This window comes from Tigriopus californicus, chromosome 8 (assembly GCF_007210705.1).
Source record: "Tigriopus californicus strain San Diego chromosome 8, Tcal_SD_v2.1, whole genome shotgun sequence".
Lineage (NCBI taxonomy): Eukaryota > Metazoa > Arthropoda > Copepoda > Harpacticoida > Harpacticidae > Tigriopus > Tigriopus californicus.
The window spans coordinates 15,216,129-15,230,224 of NC_081447.1; the positions used below are offsets into that span (position 1 = coordinate 15,216,129).

The 14,096-nt window shown below is 47.0% G+C and overlaps 1 protein-coding gene and 1 long non-coding RNA gene across 2 annotated transcripts; one reads left to right on the top strand and one right to left on the bottom strand.

The window, feature by feature from the left end:
* Position 1: 1 nt before the first annotated feature.
* On the bottom strand, positions 2–10,311 carry LOC131885115 (chitin synthase chs-2-like). Its single transcript, XM_059233054.1, has 10 exons — positions 10,273–10,311; positions 8,283–8,401; positions 5,369–5,660; positions 5,048–5,297; positions 3,724–4,953; positions 2,011–3,628; positions 1,632–1,935; positions 1,373–1,546; positions 867–1,296; positions 2–779 (listed from the first exon to the last, which is right to left on the bottom strand). The coding sequence occupies exons 1-10, from the start codon at positions 10,294–10,296 to the stop codon at positions 391–393; spliced, it is 4,830 nt and encodes a 1,609-aa protein (XP_059089037.1). The 5' UTR covers positions 10,297–10,311; the 3' UTR covers positions 2–390.
* On the top strand, positions 9,679–13,947 carry LOC131885124 (uncharacterized). Its single transcript, XR_009373796.1, has 3 exons — positions 9,679–10,297; positions 10,403–11,021; positions 11,112–13,947. It is a non-coding gene; the product is annotated as an uncharacterized LOC131885124 (long non-coding RNA).
* The last annotated feature ends 149 nt before the right edge of the window (positions 13,948–14,096 follow it).

Here is a 14,096-nt window from a genome sequence, read left to right on the forward strand (position 1 = left end):
GTAAAGTTGACAAATGTATTTCTTCAATATCATGTTGTTGTAACCGTTGTTATAGTAGTAGTGGCAAATGGAGTAGTTGTAACAACTGGAGGCACAAACACAAGGAACGGGTTTCATGCCGGTAGTAGTGGGTGGGCATATCCATAAAATCCACAAATGGGCACATTTCTACCATGGTTCCAAAGTCAATAAATCAAAAGACCGGACTTTCAAGCTCACAGACTTGACTGGCACCTCAGAGCCAATGGGTAGGTAATCACAGAACACAGAACAGAGACAGTTGTTGTGGTTGTAGTAGTAGTAGTGGTAGTAGTAGTAGTACTAGTAGTTGGGGGGGACTAATAGATTCACACCTGAATAGTGGTCATGGAGAGCGTGCTCTGGTGGGCTTCACATTTTGGACGTGGCACTAGTGGATCGGCGATCCAGTGAGTTTCTGAGCTGGTCCGTCCGATCCTTGAACGTGATCGAAGATCGCAGATGGTTTTTACCGGCCGTGGAGCTCAACTCGTCGTCGGTGTTGGAAGGTCCGCCTTCAAAGCCAGAGTTGTCAATCCCACCGCCAGAGGCGCCGCCGTTGGTGAAGATGCGTTCCACGGTGTCGTGGGTGATCTTGGTGGCATTGCGGTGCTTATCCTTGTTGTTGTTGTAGGGGTTGCTGGCACCAAGGGTTTGCATTTTCGATTGCTTCCGCTCGTTCATGACGTCATCCCGACGATGTTCCAGGGCTTTCAGAGTCTCTCGTCTCATGGGCATCTTGCTTCCCAGAATAGGGGTCTCTGAATCGGAGAATTCGATGGCATTAATTAATTGCCTATGAGACAGGCCACTTTGGTCGTGCTATTAAAAAAGTGCTTCAAGCTTACGTGGTCCTTTTCCGTCGGATCCTTCCTGTTCAGGGTTATTGGAGAGGGCAAAGAAGCGCTTCTTGAACGCCACGTCCAGGGTTCCAATGGCTCTCTTTTTCTGGCGATTCTTCTCGAGCATGTGGATGGTTCTTCGGTGTGCCAATCGGTTACTGGAACTGGATTCGCTGTCGTACTCGCCGTCGATCCCTCTGAGTTTCTGCATCTGCTTCACAATCTCGACGGCATTCTTCTCGATCAAAGCCTCATCCGAGAGAACGTCCTCCTTACGCTTGAAGCAATTCAACTCGGTGGAGGCCAAGATATGGGAAATGGTTCCAAATCGATGGAACAACATAGCGATGAACTGGATCAAGATAATGGCGAAGAAAAAGAACACTAACACGATACCGATGGGCTCCAGATGCAGGTACTCCTTGCTGACCAAGACCTGCCAAGACATCAATGAACTCGAGGTTGAGAATCCGTCAAATATATATCTATAATATCGAAGCACTGGGACAAACCTGTTGATCTTCAGTCACAGTGATGTTTTCTTTGACGCCCAGAGGCCAGTCAATGTGCAGGGTGTCCTTGTGCAAGGTCAACATGAAAATGATCAACACGAACAAGGCATTGAATACAGCGAAGAAGAACACGGATTTATTCCGCAGCTCCTTCAATCCTTGGGTGATTAAGGCCTAAATATCGAAAGAACAAAGCTCGTTAGTACGATAGCACGATTGTCTTGAACAAAGTTGGCCATTCATTCTCTTATGTGCTCGCCTTTTTCTGTTTATCATCGTCCAAAGGATGCAGATACTTCTCCAGGAGGTCTTTCCAAAACTGCACCTCCAAGCCAGACAAGTAATCGACTTCACCCTTGCCAAGGTCCTTATCTTCCAACCAGAACGGGTTGATCAGGTCGTCTCGTTCCTCTTTCGGTTCGCTGATCTCGCTCTCTTCCTCATCAGAGAGCTCCAAGATGTCTCCTGACTCGGATACGTTGTTGAGAATCTCTCCATGCGCTGACATACGCGAGGATTTCCGTCTCTGCTTCTTAATCGAGGAGACATGAGGATCCACGGCGCTGAAAAAAAAATCATAATTCGCTCATTTAAGATCCTGCATGTCAGACCGGATTTATGGGCAGGCCTTTGCTTACTTTTCAATGTTGTCCAATCGCTTGGTGAGAGTGTCTAAAGAATCGGCAATTCTCAGCAATTGGACTCGATCCTGGTTGTCCTTCTTGTGCGTGAACAACATGAGACGAATGACATTGCCGATGGAGAAATCCACCCCACCCTCTTCCTCGTCATCGTTGCCGTTCATCAAAAGCCCCCAAACGCCGTCTTTCTTGGCCTTCTTCTGCTGCATGGTGGCCTGTTTTCGTTCCTCTTCCATTTCCTTCTTGGTCTTCTTCACGGCCACTTCCCGAGTGCCCCAAGAGACCACGTTCAAGTTGGTGATGGAGTAGATGATCAGAAGCAAGTACATGGCCGGAATGCACAACAAGTAGATCAGACCGGGCACGATGCACCAGAACTCTTGGGGATGGAGACACGCCGCTATGAAGAATGACCCCACCATGGAGATCAAGAAGATGGCCGAGGGGGATCCAATGCCGTCCTCGCCCAATTGCAGAGCGGTTCCCACAATCACGGCCATCATGACCAGGGCGTAGAAAGTGGACAGGATGCCGGAGAGCAGGAGTTGGAGGTTACTTTTGCAAGTGAGGCAACACAACGTGTAGGCGGCAATGGGCAGCAAGTTGTAGGTAAAGGAGTTCCAATTCGAGATGCGGAAAGCGGCCACAAAGGCTCCCACTAACATAAGGAAGATCGTGCCCGGGCCAATGACGGTTCCCATCATCAACATGCATTGGTACCAAATGTAAGGCAAGGAGATGTTGTCGTTGATCTTCACGGTGTGCTTGTAGTCCAAAAGGAGGTCAAAAATATTGGCAATGGTCGAAGGCACCCACCGACGGCGTTGGTTGAAGAACTCGTTGAACCCCTCGGGACAATGGGTGTAGGCATCGGAGGCCGCCGAGTACTCGACACGGTAGCCTCTTTGGAGGAGAAGGGTACAAAGCCATCGATCTTCGCCCTGATCGTACTGGACGTAATGGCGGGGTTCTTCAGAGGTGGTGGTGTAGCGACGCATCACGTTGTCGTCCATCAAGGCCTTGGCACGGAAGAGCGAGAAGCATCCAGGACTGCACATCACACATCCGATCATATGCTCGGTGGCTTTTTGGAGCCAATGACCAATGGCGTACTCAAAGAGTTGGTACCATACCATTGGACCGGATCCCACGGGATGAATGCGACCGCAAGCGGCTCCCAGGTTCTTGTTCTTCTTCATCAAATCCACCAAGAGGTTCACGGCTGGCGGCTGGAAATCGATGTCGCCGTCCAATGTGAGCAAGTAGGTATTTTCAGCCAGTACGGCCTTACGATCAACGGAGATGGGGAGTTCCATGAGTCGATGTCCCAAAAGATAGTACATGTACATGCATTGGGACCACCGTTTCTTATGCCGAATAAGACTCTTGTCTTTCATGTGGACCACCATCTTGGTTTTGCCGGGAAGAGTGTACACCAATCGACCACCATAAGGTGTGGGAATCTTCTTGGGGGGTCGGAGACGGATGGTTGTCTGATGCACGTACGAGGCAGCCTCATCCATGCAACCCACAAAAATGCGCACAAACTGGTTGACTTGCATCCAATCATCGCACACGTCACTGATCTCAAAGGCGTCGTCAAAATAGATATGGGCTGTAAACAAAAACATACGATGTATCAACTAACATGATATATGAACCATGACTTGTGGAAGGAGAAAACACACGCAGAGCATGGAGCCTACTTACTTTCGAATTCGTAATAATCCGCATCCACCACTTTGAGATACTTTTGAGCCACTCGTCGAGCCGACTGATCCTCGTCCATGCGGAAGATGGACTTGAGCATCTCCATCATCTCACTACGCGTCTCGTGCCACATGGTGGCACAGGCGTAGATCCGAGTAATCGAGTCCGAAGTCTTGCTCTTGGGAGCATTCGTGGTGGATGACTCCGTGTGAATGGAAATGGTCTCGTAGTATTGGGAGATGTCGTTCTCATCCATCCCCACCCGGTCGAGCTCGAGCTCCTCGGTTTTGACCTCGCCTTCGTCGTCCTTGCGTCGGTTCATGGCCAGGGATTGATCGATCAGATACGAGCAATACATGGGCGTGACGAAGAGCTTCTCGGTGGGTGCTAAACGCTCACAGTGAGGGGTCCAGATGTGGACCGCGATCCAAGCTTGGGATAGGAGCCAAACCAGCCAGATCCAGGCATGCTGGTCGGAAATGAAGTCGTTCAAGAAGTCCCCGCCGGGACACTCAAAGTAAAGGTAGTCGGGTATGGATTCGCGGAACCAGCAGGCATCCTCGTTTCGCAAACCGCATGCGGCAATCAACACACTCACGGACACGGGCACCGATAGGATGACGGGGAAGGCGAAGGAGAAGCCTTGAATACAGATCTTGCATGCAAACTTGCCAAAAATGTAGGCCAAGTAGGCGGCCACCACTTGGATGATCAGAACGTAGATGGGCGTGGTGGCGTGTGATCGAATCTCAATGATCTCCTGGAGCAATTGACCCCCGGGGATATCGGGGACATTGTGGGCCAGACCGGTGTGATGAATCTGAGTGATGTTAATTGGATGGGCGGAGAAGGCGTTGGTGAACTGGCTGAACAGGGATCCCACTTGGGTTCCATTCAGATGTAGGAACAGGATCATTGAGCAAAAGAAGAGAAGCATCTTCCACATGGCGATGAAGCTGTAGGTGAAGTAGCGAGTCTTCTTAAGACGCTCCTTCAAACGGCCCAAGTTCTTGACCACTCTCCATGGAGAACGACGATCCACGTAATTCTCCCACCAACCCGCTGAGGTCAAGAAGATGGCCACGGCTACGGTCCACATCTTGGCATTTCCTCTGCCGGACTCCACCAGAGGCCAGATCACGAATCCGGTGGCTTGACAACTGATGGCCAATAGATCCATTATCACCTTTAGGACACGGTTTGATTCCCGGTTGTTTCTTGACAAGAGACCTAATGAGAGAGTTCGAAGATTAAGGATATTCTCGTAGAACTTTTTACTCGTGTACTATTTAGTACGTATGATATGTGGTAAGGTTTCTCTTACTGAAGCAAGCGGGTAAGAAGGCCACGCAATTGGTGAGCATGGCTCCCTTGACCACATCCAATTCCGGGAACACGACAAAAATGAGCAAAGCCAGGCCGATGATATGCATGGATTCAAAGACCCACACGATCATGAAGTCCGAGAAGCAGCATCGTCGAGCCGATTTGAACACGCAAATTCGGGCAGAGCGGAAGAGCGTGCCCAATTCTGGGATGATGAAGGCTGCGAATAGGCACCAAATCCATGCCACCTGAAAATCGCCAAAGATCGGGTCAATGTTTTTTCAGAGGGATCACGTTGTTCCCCAAAAATGGATCCTACCTGTTCTGCGGAGGAGATCTCGGCCGAATATTGCTTGTCGCGTTCAAGTTCTCTGTTGCAATGGAGAATCGTCTTGCGAGGTCGGATTTGTGAGGTCATGAAGAATAGGGTGCCTTTGCCAATCACACAACCGCCGAGGACGATGATGAAACTGAGGATGTATGCCACCACCTTTAATATCCGAATGATGATGCCCAAACACCGTGCGTCGATGGCTTCCGAACCGGAATCTTGCTCGGGGGGTAGATTTCGAAACACGTCCCAACCTTTGGTCTCCATATAGCTGCGTTGGCTAAGAGAAACATGGTAAAAGTTGTTTAATATGTTGATTCAAATTGAAACACCTTGATGTTGATGATCCTTTTCATCTACTAGATCATTAAAATGTGTACAATTTATGGTATCGGTTTTAATCAGCCAGTTGATTATCCCTGCTAAGGATTTAGATATTTCGCTATGGTGGACATGTGGTCATATGTGAGTTATTACATGAATCTTTGGAGCGTGATCGGGAATGAACTCAAGGGAGGAGATCAATGATATACCGTACCTCGCAATTATCATTTCCATCGAGGGAAGGGAGACGTCTTCAAAGGTACATATTTCGCGCACTTAACTCGCCGCTGGATCATTTCCACTATTTAGACGACTACGCCTATAAAGTTGGACTAATTTGGAATTAATTTGCATGCATTTCATCCATAACCTTTCCAAGGATCGAATTGCACTTTTCTCAGGACTTCTATAACGGACAAGTAAGCACCCTCTCTTTATCTTTCTGCTCTGTTTTTTTCCCCTCCAAGCTGGACTTCAAAATGGCTCCTCTACATTACTAGAATATTTGTTTGAGTGTATACTGCATCTCGTATGCGTGCGTGTACATATGGCATAGGGAATAGCAAAGTTCGAGCTGATGATGATGATGATGATGCTTTAATGGTGATGTCGTTCTTTGGTTCGTTCTTTCTCCTTGTCTCTCTTTCATTCTTTCAGGAGAAGTGTCCAAGGTGGTGTTGCTGCTCCTGCTACTACTGCTGCTGCTGCTGCTGCTGCTGCTATAGCAGCCATACCGAGTTGAGACACTCACTGAGGCGATGCTTGCTTTGGAATTTAGGGCGTAGTCATCCCCCCAATCATCAGTGTGCTCAACCAAGCGACTTCGGTTTCAAGGTTTGCACCCAATATGCCTGCTCAAAGCATGGCGAGCAAGCAGCCACCCCAATTCCAAATTCTGGTCAAAGGTGATGTACGTGGTACGTGGGACAGTGGGACAGTGGCCTCATTCGATTGAGCCACTCCCCGCCCATGATTTTGGAATAGTGACGAAGTGATAATTTGAAAAGTGCCTCCATATTCCAAAGAATAGTAGTTGGTCATCCTAGTCGGCGAGTAAGTGAGTAGTAGTTTATGGTTTGTTGGCAGGTAGTTGAATCGCTCGTCGATGCTCTAATATCGGCTTGAAGGACATCATTCCACAGAAAGGCGAGGCTCAAGGCCTTTTCTGTCTTTCCTTCTCGTGGCTGAACTGGTTGATGGCTTGGCTGGTTGGTCTGTTGGTTGGTTGGTTGGTTGGTTGGTTGCAATATAGCGAGATAGACAGATAGATAGGTGGTTGAGAAAGATGGAAAGAAAAAAGGACCAGAGCAGTACGACGAAGGTGGTGATGCTTGCCAACGTTACAAAAGACAGAAACCTCAGTGATGACCACGACTAACTCGGGCCCTAGATAGTCGTTTGCTTATGGGATGCTTCTCTCGTAACAACAACAACAATAACAACAACGGGGGATATGAAGTGGTTCAGTTCGGACACATGTGAGAACTCAGTGTGCTGACCAAACCCCCAAAAAAACTTACACGACCAAGCAACATACTCGAAGGGCATGGTGAAGTAACACGAACTCAAGTCCTAATTGGATAGACTGTACCAGCGAGCTCACAATGCACATTGATTAATTGGTTGGTTGATCTGTACTCTACACACAGCCCGTTGAATGATGATAGGGTTCAAATAATTTCAAACGAGAGTTGAAAGCAGGTTTCAGAAATGACAAGTGATTGTCACACAATGAATAGATATTGGACCCGTGGTTGGCCATTTCAATCCCAAGATTAGGTCATTGGTTTGATGGTTTTTTTGATTGCTATCATTGTTATGGGTCATATATAGACCACCTTGTATTAATATTTGTAGAGCCCGTTTTTTCATGTTGGGATTGTATTTCTATGCTACGACAAGTCTTTTCGTTTTGCTTCAATTACAGAATACATTCCATGATTAATGTGAGTAGTCACACACCCAGCCACAAGTACCGACTTGTTCGTACGTATGTTGTAGTAACACACACCAAAATGTCAAACGTGGCGTAATTTGATAAATCCTTGGCATTCTCGCCGAAAGTCCGTCCGGGATGAGCATTCCTTGGAGATTTCAACGAATCCTCATCTCTTCTCCATCTTTCGTGGGCCGATTCTCATGGGCCCCAAAAATTTGCTCTGGAAAATTATGGTCCTCCCGAGAGGACTAAAAAACCTGTCTACCAACCCCGATCGCACATGCATCGGTTCTCCGAAGTTCATTCCAGAGAATTGGATCAAGCCCGGAAGGTGCTTGGTCGGTTGCTATGGTATGCACCACCAGCCACTGTGCGAGGAATTGAGTGCGCTTGACAGTCACAAATCGAGTCGGATATTGTGCTCTGGTCCCACTCATTTGAACCGGTTTTCGTCCTAATTCCACGGGGCTCTTTTTTCCCCCGCTCAGGGCTTCAAGGCAATTTCCGAAGGTCAACATTAATGGTCAAGAAGGAAGTCGAACGAACGTGTTTTGCATTCAACATAGAGACGACCCCGCCGCCACTCAAGACATCATCCGAGTTTTCAATAACGTTGTCAGTCGGTGTTTTCTGGCTTACCTTCCATTGTAGATTGGTTCAGTGAGGGGCGACGTCTCGTCGTCTGAGAAGTCGTCCAAATCCTCCACAATCAATGGATTTCGCGGAGGTCGCGAATAAAGGTCACTCGGACCGGTACGCTGGAAAACAAGAGTACAACAGTCTCAACGAAAATGAGAGAATGAGCGAATGCGCATGTGCATGTGACTGATCAGCTTGCTTGGTGTATGGTAGTAGATGGAATGGACTCCAGGGAATGGGAATGCAAGACGACGCTCCTGGCTATTGATGCAATAATCTATTGAAAGCGAAATGTCCAAAGTCGATGGAAAGTGAAGGCGACGCTCGGTGAGAAGATTTGTCGGTTGCTTTTTTTCTACCTCCTGACGAAAAACCGTTGTTTTATTCCTTTGTTACACGAATGGTTTGTCAAATGGTGTTGAGATAAAATCCTGGCAACAACAGATGAAGAGATGAAGAGATGAAGAAGATGGTAAACGGCGGTAGTTTTGCTGTCTCTGCTACTTCTGCCAGAATTTCTCCAACACATGACAACCAACAATCCGGCCAGAATCCATTTTTCCGCCTTACTTAGAAAAGTGAAATCTCTCAGAGTGCCTCTGTCAAGCAATTATTGTTCAATAAGCCGGAATTTTTTGTTTGCCATGGAAATCCATGCAACATTCCTTCTACCTAGTTAGAGAACAGCCTCGAAAAGAAAGTGAAGAAACGTGGAAGCGCCACTGGTGGTGGTTATCTAATTGATTGTTCGCTTATATATTATGGACATTCTTCAGGGTTATTTCATGACGGAAGGAAGCACCCGAGAGGCTTTGATTGACACAATGCCCGCCAGCCATTACGAAAAGCCAATAGGAAGGGGCTCATCAGTGACTTGAAAACGAATCAAAAGGTCGACATCAAACACCACATTTCGGGTTAAGGAAGCGATTCTCAAAGAAGTTCATGATCAACGGAGATCTGGTGCAGCAATTGGACCGACAATGGGCGCCTCTTCCCCATTGGCATCGAGACATGTGAATAGGGTTTAAAGGGACACTACTCAAGACAGACGTAAAGCAATCTTTCCTTTTTATGCAATGGTCGTCTTCAAACCGGCTCCTTCATTCAATCCTCCGCTAGATTCAAGGCAAAATGTCGAAATGGAACTCAATTTCTCGTCCATCGATTCTTCTTCTCGTCTTTCTGCGTTACACGGCCTCTAATCAATAACAGGCCTGTTGTGAGCAAGAGAGAGAGAAAAAAAGAAACTTGCTCTCACTTGTACTTCAGAACCTTAGGTGGTACGGTTACCATCCAATAATTCCCTACTCCTGCTAGTTCCTACTCCTACCATCCTTAAGGCCTGGACAGACAGTTCTAATGGTGCTCGAGTGCTCTGGCTGATTTTCCCTGTCACTTGGTGGGTGCATCGAGAATTAGTGTGGTACGAAAATAGAGCTACGCACGCCGCCGGGGCTGATATGGCTGATTTGGCTGATATGGCTAGGAGTCTACCTGTGACGTACGCAAATTGAAAACGAAAAGCGTCTGCCAATGGCGGGGGGAGCTTCCTCATTTGGTAAGGCCGTATGTTTTTGGCTTGAAATGAAAAACTGCTCCTCCAACGGGGGACGAGACGCCCTCGCCCAGGCTTGGTGCCATCAACAGGGACTGAGTAAGGGGCTAAGAGACGGAGGGGAGGAGCTTCAAGAGCGAGCTGAAGAAAACTGCTCACCACAGGTTTTCGTGAATGAAAGTTCAACTCAGAAGAGAGAAGATTGGGCACGGCAGGACAAAAAACCTGGGAAACCGAATTTCTTCAGGACAAGAATAAGAAGAATGTCCAAATATTTGGACCGGGGCCAAATCAGAACCCTAGCTGCAATGCCCCGATCTGTGACGGGGGAATTGTAATAGGTTGGTTAGATTGTGGACGGGAACAGAGATCGCGGAGATTGGTCCGGACCCATTGGACAGTCTCCAAGGCAGTTGGCAAAGTTGAACTTACCCCGTATATTGGTTCTCTATTCATGGTGAGTGGTTTTGTTTTGTAGATTTGACTAACGACGTTGCAATTGAGCACTAGAAAAGCTTAGACTAATGTGTGTTTGAGTGTTCAGTATGAATTTTTCCCGTAGTTGGCGTTTCCTAGTGTTGGGGTGTCACCGTCTCAGTCTCAAAATCTGGAGATTCATCCCACAATTTCGATCCCAGATCAAGGGATGGATGGATGTATTGGTTGTCAAATGCGGAAACACGACGGGGGCACGAACGAAACACCAGATTCAGATCAGAGGAAAGGGAGTGATGATGCTGCCGCACTCGACGCACTAATTCATATTCCTGTGGATACGACAGGAGCAGTTCGGGATCATGGGCCTCTTCTCGCACTTCGTTGTGAGTCTTCTCGATGTGGAGGAAGGCAGTCGCTATCTTATGTCGTCGTTGGCACCACTACTGCCATCACCACCATCACCCCTACCACTGCTACTGCCACTGCTTCTGATCTAGCTCTCGTTCTTCAAGGTCGATTTCCACGATTCGTTTAATGAGTCAACGGGAAAAATCCGGGCGAGTTGTAGCCGTCTCGGAAAAGGCCTCTTGGAAACCAACACCAGTCACTTCACGTGGCCTTTCTTTCCGTGGTCCACTGTACATACAGTGTACACAAACATGCACCTTCACCCACACGGCGTCAAAGTCTCTGAATCGAAATCACTTCAGAGAGCAAATCTGGCGAAGGTTGGAGACGTTGTGGTAGGAAAAATAATGCTCCTGGGCTGCTGCCATGATCACCTCTTGTCGGTGGAGGCACAACTAAGTAACATTTCTCCCCGACTCTTCCAGGTTACGACCATCGCCCGCCCTCTCAACTATCCTGGCAAACCTACCAATCGATTGAACCCTCCTCCATCTCCTCCACCACCACCACCACCGCTATCCACACGACGAGCGGGTCCCACCTCATATGCAGTGGTGGCATGTACTGTCTCAAACTCATTCATGTCTTAAGGGCTGACAAGCTCTTTCGATTCCTTCTTTTTAGCGTAAGTAGTACCTAGCACGGAAAGGTACTCTTGCCATCTTGACAGCGGCCGGTTTCAGGCAAAACCGGCCAAGCTCCATCTATCCAACCATCCGTCCACCCCACCTTCTCCTCCTTCTTCTCCTCTTCCGAACTCAGGCTTGGAAGTTCCTCGTGCACTTTCGTCCTGGTGCAGGAGCTCCCTTCACTCCACTCCATTCCCCCTTGGTTGGTTGGTTGGTTGGTTGGTTTGTTGGTTCGTGGATTCTTTTCCAAAGCTCTTCCGCGCCCTTCCCAAGAATCCTTTGGCCCCGCCACTCTCGTCGTTCTCTTGCTCTTTCTTTCCATTGTTGGTCCTCATGTTCACTGCTTGGTTGAATCCTTGTTTCTGTTCTCCTTCCTGATCAACTGTACCGAGTCCGGTGCTCACATACGTTAAGGAGTGTATGTAGAAGTAGTGGTACATTCGTAGTTACATGACGTGAGGCTATGTGCCAAGAAGCAAGATCTATCCATGGTGCGAGTTGGTTGAAGACACGCCATTCCAGGCTAACTTTTGAACATGCACGGTGCGCACGTACACTAGATAGACAGAAAACGAGAGATCTGATGAAAGAGTCGAGAAGGGCTAAAACCGATTTGACTGCAGAGGTTGGAGCCCAATTGCCGGGAGAGTAGAGGTAGAGGTAAAGGGCGACACCCTTCTCCCTCTCCCTTGATTGCAGCCCAGTTCTGCGGATGTCAGAGCTTGGATGTACAAGAAGTGCCAAGAGATTGCCTACCACACCGTCCATGTACGTTCATTGGACAAACCAGCAGGCTGAAACATCATGGGAGCGGTGTTTTAGAGCGAATTCTCTCAGCTTCCTCCACTAATCCAAATGGCAGAGCATATTAACTTAATCTCCGAAGACGACGACGACGACGACGACGACGTCTGTGATCACCTGCAAGTTGCTCCAGTCAGCCATGTACATGAAGGAATGGAAGATGAAGTAAAACTATCTGCGGCCAGTAGCCAACCCACCAACCCACATATCCACCTATCGACCCAACATCCCTCCAACCCACCGAACCACGAATCAACCACCGTTATGGAATTTGTTCGTCGTCCGTCCTGATACTATTTCTCCTCTTCCGCAATCTTTTACTCATTCGTCTTCACCAGAATTATGAACGCATTTCTTTGTGAACTCGAAGGACTTGGGCCTCAGCTTCCATTTTTCCATGAAAGCCCAATGCTCGATCTGGGAAGGTATGAATATGGCGATGGGCATGTCAAACACATCTTGGAGAAGAACTTTACCATTTGCCTCGCCTTTGATCGCAAAGATTGATAATCTAATCAGTAAAAACACGTGATCCCCAAAACCAGACCGGTTATTTTGCATTCAGGAACGTCAGGAGTTCAAAGCTATCATGTGGTGCTTCATCTTGATCAAACTCATATTGAGCCATACCTTGTGGAGTTGGACTTCGATTTTGAATTCTAGAATCCAATTCTATTTACGCCGTAAGATCTTTGTAGTATTCAGTTTCTTGAAAGTTTTCTCCCCATGTCTATCTCAACCTCGGCACAATGGAATGAGAATCTCATTGTTAAATGCCTTCAAATTCTCAGCTGTAAATCTCTGACGAGGTAGATTGCTTCTCGTTAGAGGTCATTTATTCGATTGCCAAGATCATTGCAAGAACGAGGAGTGGTTCACAAACTGTTCAGATCATGAGGGTGCAGAAATTGCGTAAAGCGGTTTTCATACGCTTCCAAGGGGACTTTTTGGCAAATTGGAGATCCGAAGATGAATGTAGTACAGAGTTGTCTCAATCTTGTACAACATTCCAAACAAAAATATCGCTCCTCTCTTAATCGAAGAAATAGTTTTGTTGACGCATTTGGCCAAAAAGATTGTTGAAATTTAGAGGACGCACATTTAGAACAACGATGTATGTTCGTTACCCATCTCTCCAATCTGAGGCGAGAAATAGTCCCCAAGGAAATTTCGTCCTCATTGGTTTTACATATGATTGCCCTCTGACGTGTTTTAAAGCATGACAAGGTTTTTGTTGGAGAGTAATTTCAAACTTTTGAAGCTCTGATACTAAGCATGGTTTTTTCCTTTCACTCAGTCTTCGCGGATCTCACCATTGTAACAAATGAAAAACTTGAATCTTGAGGGACACATTGAAAGTTTATTTGAAGGTTGCGTGGTTTTTAAGGATCTTGAAACCATCGCCCCGGCTTTAATCTCGGGCCTGTATTTGCATGTATGGATGTACGTACGAGTGTGAAGTAAATGGAGGCGGTGGCCATAGATTTGGATTAAGTATTTGGTCAAAGGCCAAAACTTCCAGTTGTTGTTTTTCTTGCGATCAAAGCGAAAGGAACAAGCTTGGTAAAATAATTATGTCTGAAAGTAGCCCCGATTAAGTTAGTATACGAGATCACATTTGTTTTAAGGGATATATTTTAAAGATATTTTAGATAATTCGCACTATTTTTTGCTTTTACTGAATGTTTCCAACAAGTCTAGTTTTTTTTCATTCAACTCTTGACAGTTGCTTTAAGATATCAATAGAGCATTTTGTGGCCAAATTTGTAGCAAAATGCTAGTTTTGATTGCAACATTGAACCATCTGAGCAATAGCTCCTGATGAAATTTCAACAAGCTTGGTAAAATAATTATGTCTGAAAGTAGCCCCGATTAAGTTAGTATACGAGATCACATTTGTTTTAAGGGATATATTTTAAAGATATTTTAGATAATTCGCACTNAATCATTCATGCTGATATGGGCCTAAGTCTTCGC